Consider the following 13,833-nt stretch of genomic DNA (forward strand, 5'->3'; position numbering starts at 1 on the left):
GTGCTGAAGGCATCCCTCTCTACTGTCAGCAATGGTGAGACGCAGCACAGATAAAAATTGAGGTGGCAGCAGTAAATACCTCTTGGAAGGACTCCTGATTTTCGTTCGCTGATGCTTCTGAGACAAACAGAAGTTGCTTGAAGCCAGGAGGGGCAATTCCTCCCCACCCCCAGGAAGCAGGCCTTCAAGAGGGTGGGTTTGCTGAAGCAGGGCTGGGGCAAAGGGCAAGGCAGGGCAGCCTCCAGGCCTTCTGCCCTTCTTGGTGGGTACTTCGTAGGAATATGCTTTGCTGCAATTAATTTGTTCAATTTCGAGTTTTGAATTTTGGTGGAATTCCTCTAATCGTGAAGCAGAGGTGCAGGGACCACAGAGCAGATTTATCCCCAAACTCCACATTAGTCCACCCCTTTTTACTCAGTCACCGGCACCCGAATCCTCAACAACTCACTCTGGGACATCTGAAGGAGAAAGAACAAAAGGTTTCATTTACTTACAGCTAAACCAGATCCACAGCAAATTTTAAAAAAACCACCACTTTCAGCAAAAGGCCTCAGCAGACCACCTAATTTGAACAGATTAACCATCTCCAACAGACAAAAGATTTTTTTTGGGGGGGGGAGCTCTTAGCAGAGAGGTGTGGCTCTTGTTGAATTTGGAGGCAGGGAAAGAACAATTAGTTAGTGCTGCTAGTGACAGTCACTCCAGCTCAGAAAAAGCCCCTCACATACAGCATGTGAAGTTGCCATAATCCCTGTGTTAATTTGGGAAAGCTCGTCATAATGTGGTGTGTATGGTGGTGGGGAGGCACAGGCAGCCTAAGATGGACTGGGCTCTGGATGGACCAGGGCATCTCACGTGGCAGAGACAAGAAAGGGGGGGGGTGTTCAGCCTTTGGAAGGGCAGGCAAGTGGAGTGAACTATTTGAAGCAGAGCGCACGGCTTCAGAGAGTGTTGGCTGCTGACCCAAGTAACCTGCATGTCCTCTCTTCTTTGCCTCCGGTGGCAGCAACAAAGCCGAGCCAAGGCAAAAAGCCTTACATTTGCTCAGCGCCCTCGCCATTCAAAATTGGCCCGTTTATTCACCCTCAAAGCAGTGGGGAGAATCTCATGGCTACTTGACACCTCTCTAAAAGAAACTGCTCACTGGAAGGACAGATCCTGAAGCTGAGGCTCCAGTACTTTGGCCATCTCATGAGAAGAGAGGACTCCCTGGAAAAGACCCTGATGTTGGGAAAGTGTGAAGGCAGGAGGAGAGAAGAGGACGGCAGAGGACAAGATGGCTGGACAGGGTCATTGAAGCAACCAGCATGAAATTGAACCAACTCCGGGAGGCAGCAGCAGAAGACAGGAGGGCCTGGCATGTGCTCTGGCCCATGGGGCATCACGAAAAGTCAGACACGACTTAACAACTAAACAACAACAAAAAAGAGCTCGCATGAATCTTGACAGCAAAGTGCCCCATATAGTCCTGGAGCCCCAGTTGTGTCATTTGGGTTTCTGCACCCAGGAATACGACCTGTACCTCATCAACTAGTGGCAATTCACTTCCAAGACTCCCACAGTTTCCCTTGTGCAGGGATATTGTGCACAAACCAGCAGAAGGATAGTAGCTATCGCTTAAGACAAGCAGGGCAGTAAGTCACATCAACCTCAAGAGTCTGAGAAGAAAAGTAGAAGTCCATCTTGCAGAGGGATGAATGAAGGGTTAGGAAGGTTTTTTGAACATTTTAATTTTACCTAGAGACAGGTAAAAATGGTCAAGGAACTGGGGCCTCCTCCCTAAGGGAAGGTGTGTGTGGAGTTTTTACACAAATGTCGGCGACAACTCAACTAGGAAGGATGTAGTCAAGGCCTGTGGAACTGCTCATGCTTGGGAGAAAGCAGAGGAGCACCGGCTGCGGCTCTCTCTCTGTCCGGATTCTTCTGGCACTGCTCCTGCCATCGCTTCCATGAGGATGAGGATGAAGAACACAAAGCCTTCAAGGAGTTGCCTTTTCAGACCAGGCCAGCTGGGGGGTTCTGGCTGAGGAGATGCTTTGTTTTCTTGTTTTGTTAATGTTTTCACTTTAGGTCCAGTTGATGACCACGTGAAACTCTTTTTTCATTTTTTTCCTTCAGTCAAGGGGTGAGTGGAGAGTGCATGTGTGTGTGCGTGCGTGCGCGCTTTGGCTGCAGGGTTGGTGCACAATGGAGCCGTCATGGGACTTGGCTCCACAAGATCAACCTCAGGCCCTCCTCTGTCCCTTTCCAGGGCAAGCCGTTTCTTATATCATGGGTTGCAACTCGAGAGAGTCCTCTGGCTCTGATGGAGGTCAGGGCGAGGGCAAGCTGAGTGGGTGGGGGGGGAGTGGGGGGAACTTACTTTCTTGCTGGGAACACCCAGAGGCAGCCGGAGCGTTGCTGTTCCAGAAAGGCCCCAATGGCAGGCTCTGGTCCGTTCGCAAGAAGACATGCAGCGCCTCCCGTTTATCTCTGCAATGTCCTTCACTGGACTTGTTTACCACCGTCATCAAGATCTTCCTGGTTACAGCATTTCACAGAGTGTTCCTTGGGAGGGTGTTGTTCTCACCAAAGGGCGGCGAGAGCATCTGCTTCGCACCCAGAAGGCTCCATGCCCAGAGCATCAGCACACCCCACCAGGGCCTTGCCTTGGGGAGGTCACTCATGCGTAATATAACAGCCATTATAATAACTGTGTGCCCCCAAGTTGATTCTGACTTAGGGCGACGCAGCTAAATCTGAGGTGGCTTCCGTTCCCTTCTGGCTCCACGCTTCCCTCCCAGGCCCTGCACAGGCTGGCCTTTACTCCTGTGGAGCACAGAGGAGCATCCAACGCCCAGCACTGAAGCACCATCAAATTCATTAGTATTATCGTATTAAAATAAATCATCGTGAAACCCCATGCCAAGTCATCTCAGTCAAAACTAATCATTACAGCAAAAGCAGGCCTGGCAGCTCGGCTATGCCCTTGCCATTGGGGGGGCGGGGCTCCCCTCCCCCTCCCAGCTTTGGGGAGATCCTTCCGGAGCTTCTCGCTGTCCATGTGGCCTTGGCCCCTCTCTGGTGGCACAAGTTGGGCACCATCTGGAAACCAGTAAGAGGATGTCTCTGACTCACCCGAGGGAGGCGTCAGCGGATTGGGGGGAGGGAGTGCCCCAGAGGCGAAATGCCAAGGGAGGACCACAAGGTGTGAATGACCCCCCCAGCCCCCCCCCACACACACACACACCGGTTGACTTTCACGGGCAGTAGCCTCTCTTTGCCTGGAGGAATGGCCCCCCATTCCCAGGTGTTTTAGGTGCTGGTGTGTCTCCTGAGCCGCACCTGATGTGAGGGCAGAGACTAGAGTGTGTGTGATGGGGGGGGGGAGGAATGGCCGCTGGGTCCGAGCTTCCCTCCGGTCCCGCCCTGCTTTGAGCCCACCTTCCTTACTTGACGGAAGGGAACACATTTGTCTTGAAGGCGCTCCGGGGATTTCGTCCTAATTTATTTCTCTAAAGCCGAGTCAGAGTTTGCATGAATATGATTTAGAATATTCATATATTTCCATTACAACTGATCGAAGCCAAGCCACCTGTCACCCGGGGAGCTTATGTTCCAAGACCGCGCCCAGAAGCGAGGGGACGAAGAGGAACGGTGCGCCCTGCTCGCCTCGCCGGCTGGGGAAGGCGGAGGCCGGCGGAGGGTCTGCCCCAGCAACCCTGTCCTCCTTCCTGCGGGGCTTCCCACGGCAGCCCGGCGGTCCCCTCCGGCTCGTTCGTCCCCTGCCTAATTCTCGCCTGGGGCCACCGGGTATCGGCCTGCATTGTGCGAACGTGGTCGCTGTGCGAGAAAGGCATCGCCCGTGTCATTGCTGGCGTCTCCGCGCAAAGGCGGAGGAAGGAGCTGACAAGTCACGGCGGCACCCGGTGGTCCAGCAGCCACGGGGGTCCCGGCGTCTCCTCCTCCTCTCACCCGGAGCCGAGGGGGCTCAGCGCCGTCCAGGCGAGGCCCCTGCGCGCTCCTTCCGCGCCTCGTGGCCCTGCCAAGCGCGGGCTGGCCAAGGCTTTTTTCCACGCGCCGGTCAAAACTGATCTTGCAGCCCACTCAGCACAAAGGGCAGGGGCACCTCCACCCCCTACCAATACCCTCTTTCGCTATCCCTCCCCCCCGCGAACCCCGGGCCACGCCTTCCCTGCCCCCCTTGGGAAGGCAGGGTGAGAGATCGGCCGGCCGGGCAGGCGGAGGGGTGAGGAGGAGGGCAGGCAGCCCCCATCCCACCCCCGGATGCTCGCTCCGCTCCGCTCCGCCGGGCAGCTCCCAGGACCTCCGGGGGTGGGCAGGGCTCCTCCTGACCCAAGCGGGGTGGGGCTGAGCCCCCCCTCCCCCGGGAGGGGAAAGGCCGGACCCGGTCCGAGCTGCCCTTTTCCTCCCCGCCAGCCCTCGTTCCTCTGCTGCAGAATCGGTGCCTCTCGCGGGAGGAAGGAAGAGACCCGGTGGGGCTTGGGGGCAAGGGGTCCTCGTGCCCACCCTTGGCTTCTTGGAAGTAAGACTGCCTGCGCGCCTTCCTGCCTTACCTGCCTGCCTGCGCGCGCGCCCCTTTCCTGCTCTCGCTTGGCTTCGAAGGACTGGCCCTGCTGGATTCGAGCCGTGCGCCCGCGGACGTGCCCGTGGCTCCTTCGGCCAGCGGGCCACCCTCTGGCGACCCCGGGGGGGGGGCTGGACTCTCGCCCGAGGGCAGCGGGGCATCCCCGCTTGAAGGGGTGACTTCAGCGGCCTGGGACCTCCCGTTGGGCATTCCTGAGATGGGGGAGAGGTCTCTCCGGAGCAACAGCAGCACCGGTGGTGGGGGGGCTTGGATGAAGTCTCCCTTGCAGGTTCCTCTGGGGCGATCCCATGCCTTCACACTTGCCCGTCTGTGAGGTCTGGAGGTGGGGGCCCAAAGCCGCTCTTCTCCCCCCCCCACCCCGCGGGTCTGTGCCTCCTGCAGGGTCTCCGCCGCCCGAGGCATCACCCAGGAACCGACGCAGCAGGCGGCTCCCCTTGCCGCAGCCCCGTCTCTCACTTCAGAGAGCGCCCTGTGGGGGGGGGGGCGCGGAGGTGGACCCCATGTCCACCACGGTCTCCTCAGGCAGGCAGGAGGGGAGGCAGGCAAATGACACCTGTTTAAAGAGAGGGAGGGAAGAAGGAGGGGGGAGAGGGGTGCCACCCTGGTTTCCGAGAGGAAACTCTGCATGCGGGGAAGTTCTGGAGGGTGGAAAGCAGAGCAGAGAGAGAACGGGGACGGGCCTCCCGGGGTCTTCCCATTCCCTTCCTCCTTGTTCTTTGCCCCTTGATCCTGACCCCTCTCCGACCCCCCCCCCAACCCTCTTGCATGCTCTCCCCTCCCTCCCTCTGCCTCCACCGCCCCAGATTATTCTCTGGAGGAGCCTCTGTTGTCTAAACCTGGGAAACAAATGCCAAGCGAGGTCCTTCCTCTCTTGGAGAAGCAGCTTGGCATCTCTGCCCTGTGCCTCCCCGAGAGGGTAGGAAGGGGTTAAAGCAGGGGGTGCCGAAGGAGGCAGATCCTTGACCCCCCCCCCCCACAAATGCAGATTCGAAGGTGAGCTCCCAGGGAGGCAGGGCCCAACCTCGCCTTGGGCTTTCTCCCCGCCCGTGCATGCCTGTATGTTTGTGCAAAAGAGAGAGTAAGGGGGGGGTGTGCCAGGGTGCTTGTCGCACTTCTGTCTCCCCGTTCCTGGTGCCAGATGAGAGAGAGGACTCTTGCCTACAGAAGGTGGAGCCCCGAGGTGCGGAAATGGTCCCCAGCTTGGGCACAGGGACCTGGTGGCCGCTGGCGTCCCTATGAGCCAGCTGGGCCAGCCGACGGGCTGCCCAAGTGCCCTTGCGGGGGGGGCACCAGCTGCTTCTGACCTTTGCTGCCTTGCTCTTCCCTCGCCAGGAGAGTGCGGGACACCCCTTTCTTCACCCTTGCTGCACCCTGGCTGGAGGGAGGAGAAGTGCCATCGCCAGGCTTCGGCCAGCTGCCACGTCGCGTTCTCTCTGGAGTAGGGCTAACGGCCTTCCTGAGGTACGTATTTGTGAGCTTTCTACGAGTGGCTTTCCATGGAGTTTCTGTGGCGAACCAGGATTGGATCCCAGGTCTCCAGAGAGGCCTCGCCTGACACTCTGCTCACTGCAGCACACGGACGCCCAGGCCCTCGTGGTTGCCCTGGATGGTCCTGAACCCTCCTTAACTTCAGGCAGGATCGTCTCCCAAAATTCCAGGGGCTGCAACGCAAGAGAGGGGAAAGGGTTCTCTGCTCCCCTACGGGAAGGATGAGTTCTGATGGACAAGAGACAAGAGGGCACATTTGGCCTGAGCATTGGGTGGAGGGGAATGTTTTGACAGCAAAAGCAGGGTCCACCATGGAACCAGTTCCCCGTGGCTAATTGGTGGTGCATGGCTGAAGTTCGAACAACTCGGAGCTGTTTTTATGATCACCTAGCTTGCAAAACACTGAAAAGATGAAGCTTCCAGGGTTTGGGAAACTGGATGTTAATCACAGGGGTCTGTTATCAACGATTCTCTGTCGAAATCGAAAAGACCATCTTTTAACAAAGGTGGTGGATTAAATTTGCATTTGTGGGACCAGTTCCCGGGTAGTTCCGCCATAAAAATAATATGAAAATATACGGAATATAAATTTAGATGGAATCAACTTGTAAACCTCAATACTGCTCCAACCTGTAAAAGTGGTAAAAGAGCCTCCTTCACTTGATATTAAGTCTCACTGGCAGGCAGGGAAGAAAACGTCCTCTTTCCCCCCCTCATTTCTCCCGGACAGACGCCGGCCGGCTCCATCTCCATCAAGGCCATGCTGTGCATCCTTATCTCCTTCCCAAAAGGGGAGCTGCAAGTGTTTGTCTTTCCTGCCCCTTATCTCACAAAGCAACCTTGGCCTGGCCCTTCTCCAGGAAATAAACCAGGATTAAGTTCATGGGAGGAAAGTGGCAGGAAAGCAGGTCATCACTGCACCATCTGGGGGTCAACAGGGGCTGGAAGGCAAGGCAGGATCTCCAACCGGTGGCTTGAAACGAATGGAGCTCATAGAGGCTGTCTGGGTGGGTGGGTGGGTGTCTTAGGTTGCCCAGAATTCTTCCAGAGATTCAGCACGAGGTCCATCAGAGGCAGAAGAGCAGCCGTGAGCAAGAGAAAGAAGTTGAAAGGCCGGCAGAAGGCAGGAGAGGGCCTGGGCGGGCGGGCGGGCGGGCGGGGGAGAGGAGGCTCTGAGTAGAGGCTGGTTCAGAGGGCAGGGCTCCCAGCTGGCATCAACGACCGACCGAGTTAGAACAGGAGTGGATGCCCAGGCGTGGCTGAAGGGTCAGCCGAGTGGGTGCCACAGAGGGAGGGCCTTAGCCACACGGGAGGGGGAGGATGGCCTTCTCCTCCCGGAATCTGACATAGAAGAAAAGCGACCACAAACTCTCCTGCAAAGGAGTCTCCGTTCCCAGGGGGTGGGGGTGGGGGACTCAACTCACGGATGGGCCATCTCTTTTTCCTATTTCAGACACAGCCCCACCGCAAGACCACAGGGGACGATGGGCTTGCTGATCCACAGCCTGGTCTGCCTGCTGGGCACCGGCTCTTGGGTGGCCGTCAACGGAATCTGGGTGGAACTGCCCCTGATGGTGCCCAGCGTCCCTGAGGGCTGGCTCCTGCCCTCCTGCCTGACCATCATCATCCAGCTGGCCAACGTGGGGCCCCTGGCCGTCACCCTGGCCCACCGCTTCCAGCCCGGCCGGCTGGGCGAAGTGGGCATCATCTACGCCATCCTCTGCCTGGGGCTCCTGGCATGTCTCCTGCTAGCCGCCTTCTGGAGAGAGACCAGTGTAGTGGGGGGCTCCCCCCGCAGCACGGCCCTCCTCAGCCTGCTCTTCTTCCTCGCCCTGGTGGACTGCACCTCCTCGGTCACCTTCCTGCCCTACATGCGGAGGCTTCGACCCCGGTACCTCACCACCTACTTCATAGGGGAGGGCCTGAGCGGCCTCCTGCCTGGGCTGATGGCCCTGGGGCAGGGTGCAGGCACCTTCCGCTGTGCCCAGAACACCAGCCAGGGGGGCAACGGCACGGGGCCCGGGCGGGGCGCAGTACGAGGAGGGCCGCTTCTCTGTCACGGCCTTCTTCTCCTTCCTCGGGGGCATGATGGCCCTTTGCCTTACTGCCTTCGTCCTCCTGAACCACCTGCCGACCGCCAAGAGAGCGAGGGCCAAGGAGGAGCCCCACCGTGCGGGGGGCAATGCCGGGGCCGCCAAGGGCAAGGGAGTGGCCCCGGACGAGCGCCCCACCAGCTGGGCCTCCCTCTCGGGCTCCTTCTGCTCCGGCACCTACTCTTGCTCCCAGGTGGCCTACATCTTCGGCCTGCTCTCCTGGGTCAACGCCCTGACCAACGGCATCCTCCCCGCGATCCAGTCGTACTCCTGCCTGCCCTACGGCAACCTCACCTACCACCTCTCAGCCACCTTGGCCGCTTTGGCCAACCCGCTCGCCTGCTTCCTGGGGATGTTCCTGCCCAACAGGTGAAGGGAGGCCCTGGACCCCAAGGGGAAAGGGGGGGAGAGGAGGCCGAGGGGGGTCACCTTGGCCTGGGGGCAGAGGTTGCAGGCAACTGCCAGCTGGCGGGGACAGTGAGAGCACCGGGTGAGGGGCGGGCATCGAAGGAGCCGGTCCACCTGCGGAAGGGAAGGACGGAGACGGCCCATCCTCTTCGTTGATGGAGCTGGGATAAAAACCCAGCAACTGACGGGCCTCCCCAGTGTGGGGGTCACCAGGGCCACCTGAGGTTGAGAGCACCACTGTTCCTGCTGCCTGCGGGGGGGGGTGGTTTCGGTGGGCTGTGGCCCCAAAACAGGACATCCCCATCTTGCTGTGTTGCTCATCACATGCATCCCTCAAAGCACACAAGCAGGAAAGACCCTTTCCAGGCAACTGCGGGATGGGATGGGCAGTCGGGGGTCCCTGTGCGGGTGGTCCTCCTAGCCCCATCGCCACTTCTCAATCCCCCTCTCCGGCACATTTTGGAGGGGGGCATTGGGAAGCGGGAAGCCCCCCAACCCAACCCACCCACCCCTTTGAGGGGCACAGGATCCTTTCCCACGTAGTTGAGGAACTGGGCAATTCACCGCAGATCGAGCAGTCCGGCTGCCCTGGTGAGGGCAGAGCACGGCAGGGCTTAGAGTGGAAGAGTGGGGATGCAGGAGGAGACCTTCCTGTGGGGCTGGTCGGCAAGCTTTCCTCAAAGCCCAGGCAGCCACAGAGGGTCTGGAAAACTCTCCTCTCCCCCCCCTTGCCCCCAAACACCACCACGATGTGGAGGCCCTTCACGGGAAAGGCGGCAGCCACGCCAGCTGCCAGGCGCCTTTTGCAAGGGGGCTGGCCAGGAAAGGCGTTTTTGCCCGGACCTCAGGTGCCCTGCGGCCCAATGAGCTGGGTTCCACCCGGGGATCAGGACCCATCCTCCCAGGTTGCCCACTCGCCCACCTCCGCAATTCGGTGGTCCAACTGCCCTGCCTGCCTCACCTCTGTGACGTTGCAAGGGCCTGGCCTTCCAGCATGGCAGCCAGGGATTCGTCTCCACCTGCCAGCTCGAGACAGATGGGCAGAACCCTGGAGCGGCCGGGTGCCCCAGGATGGGCCCTTCTGGCCAGGGGTTTTTTTTTGGAGGGGGAGGTGGGTGGAAAGGATGGCTCACGCCTGTGGCCCCCCCTCTCTCATTCCCTCTCCTCCCTCAGGTCTCTGGTGCTGATGGGTCTCCTCTCCTTGGCTGGAACTCTCCTGGCCTGTTACATCATGGCCATGGCCGTGCTGAGCCCTTGCCCTCTCCTGCGGAACGGACCCCTCGGTGCCATCCTGATCGTAAGTAGGAGTAGCCCGTGCACCCATCCTGCCAAATCCCATGCCCGCCCCTGCCCCCAACCCCCTGCCTGCGGTCGGGGGCCACTCAGCTCCTCCTGCTGCCCCCCCAGCCTCAAAGCCCGCCAGGGGGGGCCAAGAGGACTGCCTCTGGGTCAGCTGCCATCTCACCCCCCTCCCCTGGGAGCTCAGCTGCCCCATGTTCATTTACTTCTCCCTCCTGCACTACTCTGTGTTCCCCCACCCACCCACCCAGGGGAGGGGAGTTCACAATCTCACACACACCGAGCACCAGACGGGCTCCCACACTCGGAATCCAAATCAACTGAATGTCTACAAGTGTCAACAAGGGGGCTGAGGAGAGAGGAGGAGGAGGAGGAAGAGGACACATTTTTTAAAAAATTAAAGTGAATTTTTAGAGAAGCGCATCTCCTTCCCCCACCCCCGTCCCCAAGGGCACTGCTCACATGGAACGATTAGAAGATAAAACTGGCATCATCAAATCAAAACAAACGAAGCAGCAAAACAAAGAAAGAAAGCCGTAGGAGAAGCATTGAACCCCTGGTAGCTTTGTACATTCCCCAAAAAATAAGGAAGGGGGTGCTTGAGCCAAAGGGCTGCCTCTGGTCTCGCAGATACACACAGACAGCCTCAGAGGGCGAAGGAAACCCAGAGGTGCTGTAGACTCTTTCAGGCCTATGAGACAAAATATAGTACCCCAAACATTTGGCCCTATATAAAGACTGCTCTTCTCTGAGAATTCATCAATGTGGACTAGCATCCCTGCTGATCCATTGTACTTAGGAATCAAGGGTGAAGACAGACAATGTACTTGGCATGTATTTAGAAGAGGTGTTCCCTTCAGTGCTGAAAGAGATGGGTTTGTCACAGTAGGTTATCAAAGTCAAATGGACGACACTCAGACAAAATCCTCAGAACACAAGAAGATCGCAACACTCTTTTGTAAATTGAGTCCATTATGGTCTGTCACAGCTGACATTTCTCCCTTATAGGATTAATCTCACCGTGAAATGAGATAACTTTGTCGATCATACCATATTAATCTCACATTGAAATTAACCCAATCAGGGGGGAAATGCCAGCTGTTACAACTCCCCCCCCCAAGACTCAAACTACCAAAGAGTGTTGTTAGAAATCATCTAGTGCTCTGAGGACGTTGTTTGAGGATTCCTAGATTGAACCCTGACAAAGCGAGTTTCCTCGCGGAGAGGCCTTGCCTTCAGTGGGTCTTCGTCTTGTGACTGGTCCTTGGCTAGTGAAGGTGGGGTTCATTTACAAGTCTGGGGCGCAGACTGGTCTCTGAGGAAATGCTGTCAGGAGAGGGGAAATGGCTCAAGTGGGGGGGGAAGGATGCCCTTCCTTTCATTTCTACGTTGACCCATTAAAGCGGTTTGAGGGTTTGAGTGGGTTGTGCTTGGGCGGCAGGGGAATGATGCCGGGGCGCTCAAGAGGAGAGGTTTACCAGGCAGCGGGCTTCTTGAATGCGGCCGACTCTTTCCCCCTGCCAAAGCCCGCCTGCTGAACTCCTGTGAAGTGGCGCTGGGTGCCTACTCCGTGCCCTTTTGCTCCCTGGTGACACTCCCCCCCCATCCCCAATTTCTCCTGCAGGTGGTGTGCTGGGTGCTCTTCGTAGGCATCCTTTCCTACGTCAAGCTGATGATCGGAATCATCTTGCGGGACGAGGGCCACAGCGCTCTTGTCTGGTGTGGGGCGGTGGTGCAGCTCGGCTCCATGGTGGGGGCCCTGGCCATGTTCCCTTTGGTCAGCATCTACAACCTCTTCCACTCCGGAGACCCTTGTGGCACCACCTGCTCGGACTAGAGGTGTTGTGGGAAGATGGGTGGCTGGCAGCCCCTCTTGGCTGGCGGGAGAGAGCCTGTGCCAGGCGCTGCCTACGAGGGGCGCCCTGGCTTCTGCAGGGCCAGTGACGCAGAACATGCTTGGCACATGGGTTCCAGGACCCTGGACGTGTCAATCCGATGGCGCAGCAGAAGTTCCAGGACCCCTTAGCGTGCCAGCCCCCCTCCCCCAAAGAGGCTGCCGGCTTTACCTGTCTAGGCACAGTGAAATGAGATGAACCCATGTGTGTGTACACATTTTCCGGTTCTCCCTGTCTCTTCTCACCTGGATGTCAGCTTCCTTTTCAGTTCAAGGAGAGCAAAGGCTGGAGAGGAAACCCCACACCGCCAAACCCAAATGGAGAGCGAGTGGGAGGCTAAGGAGGACCCCACCCACCCACCCACAGCATCTTGTCCCTCGTTGTGGTGAATTGAGTTCCTATGGGAGCCCCGGAGTGCTGTGGGATGATCCCACCCTGCACGCCCAGGGCCTCTGCCCAGGAAGGGGCCGGTAACTGGCCATCTGGATCAGAAGCTACCGGTTGCACCACCACCACCCTGCCACCCTCAAGTGATCGCATCCCTTTTTAAGGCTATTCGAGGTCACAAAGTGCAACCGATATCTCACGCCAGCATGTCAGGATCCAACTTTGTGAGGAGCGCGGCCTGTTGTTCACATTAATCCTGTGGAGATTTTTGCTGCATTTTTTTTTAAGTGGGGTTTTTTTTAGCAATGATATCTTTCTCACATCCAGGGTTAGATTGGGAAGGGAGAGGCACTCATCAACATCCCTGGAGCGGTTGGCTGACCGGGAAGGGTTTTTCAGTGGAAGGGTGTGTGTGTGTGTGGGGGGGGTCTGCCTTGTTCCTTCGGATCTGTTTTTGGTCTGGCTTTTGTTTCCCCTTTTTTTTCAGTATGGCATTTGTTTGATCCTTTTAGTGTTGGAGGACGCTTTTAGCTTTTACGCAATGGTCTTTTGACGCTATACGCCGCCTTGGGTCCTTTTTAAGGAGAAAAGGCAGGTTGGAAAAGTTTTAAACAAACGAACGAATAAATATGAAAACTGATAACAACGTGCGTAGGCTTCAGAATAGGTCCGGGGCCGTTTTCCTGCCTCTCCTCCACCGCCGAGGCGAAAGAGGGGAAGGGCGCCTTTCTGAGTCGGCCTCCTTCGACTGGCAAGGCGTCGCCACCCCCCCCCACCCCCCACCCCCCCCCCACCCCGGTCTTGCCTCCAGTCGAGAGCACTTCTCAGCCAAGAGCTGCGCTCCTCCGACGGGGCCAGGATTCCGTTCGGCGCCTCCCTTTCTCCCTCGCGCTTCCGGCTAAACCATCCAGGGCAGGTCCCAGTCCCTGCAGGGCTTCCTCCTCTTATAGCCACTGCACGAAACCCCAGACCACCCGCCTTGTTCCATCTTCTGTATCCGCCGCCCGCCCGCCCCTCGTGCGTCCTCTGTGGAAAGCTGGCACGAGACGGCAGAGAAGGCCGCTCGCCTCGCCCGGAGGGAGAGCCTTCGAGCCTTGAGGATCGCATCACAAGAACCCAACCCGTCCCCAAGCGGGGCGGCAGGTGTCACCTGGCGGTTAGGAGCCTGCGGTTCTGCTCGCGAGCTCCAGGGGGCAGCAGAAGCCCACCGGAGGCGCAGCCCAGAGCCCGGTTCGGGGGGGGGCGGCGGCGGCGGCGGCTTCCCGGCTGGGCTGCGTGGGGCATTGGGCTCTGTGCCCGGCTGGGCGGCAGCCCTGGCGGCTTGTATAGCCCCCCCCCTGCCCCGCTCCTCTGCCCTTCTCCCGTCCGCCTTCCAGCGCGGCAAAGAGAGAAGAACGCGGGCCGCCTTCTTTCTCTTGCTGCTCCTTTGCAGGCGCCCCCCCGCTCAGAAGACACACACACACACACACACACACACACACCTCTCTCACCTCCTGCAGCCCTCCTGAGCTCTGGAGACTGGGCCGCCCCCTCCACCCGGCAGGTCGCAGGGTTGGGAAGGATGCGGCCAACCGGGGCTCGCCGGAGGTGGGCTCCCTTGCCTGCTTGAGCAGCGGAGAAGCGAGGCAGCCCCTCCCGCCTGGCCTTTGGTCCCGAGGCGCTCGGCCGGCGGGGG

General features: G+C 58.6%; 1 protein-coding gene across 1 annotated transcript; it reads left to right on the plus strand.

Moving 5' to 3' along the window:
• The first annotated feature begins 3,971 nt into the window (after positions 1 to 3,971).
• On the plus strand, positions 3,972 to 12,804 carry LOC110084834 (riboflavin transporter 2). The gene is given in 6 exon segments (XM_020804501.3): positions 3,972 to 4,525; positions 5,921 to 6,049; positions 7,530 to 8,099; positions 8,101 to 8,538; positions 9,751 to 9,874; positions 11,501 to 12,804. Coding segments are annotated over 4 exon segments (1,314 nt in total). The 5' UTR covers positions 3,972 to 4,525; positions 5,921 to 6,049; positions 7,530 to 7,560; the 3' UTR covers positions 11,714 to 12,804.
• The last annotated feature ends 1,029 nt before the right edge of the window (positions 12,805 to 13,833 follow it).

The sequence above is a fragment of the Pogona vitticeps genome, chromosome 4 (genome assembly GCF_051106095.1).
Source record: "Pogona vitticeps strain Pit_001003342236 chromosome 4, PviZW2.1, whole genome shotgun sequence".
NCBI classification, from domain to species: Eukaryota; Metazoa; Chordata; class Lepidosauria; order Squamata; family Agamidae; genus Pogona; species Pogona vitticeps.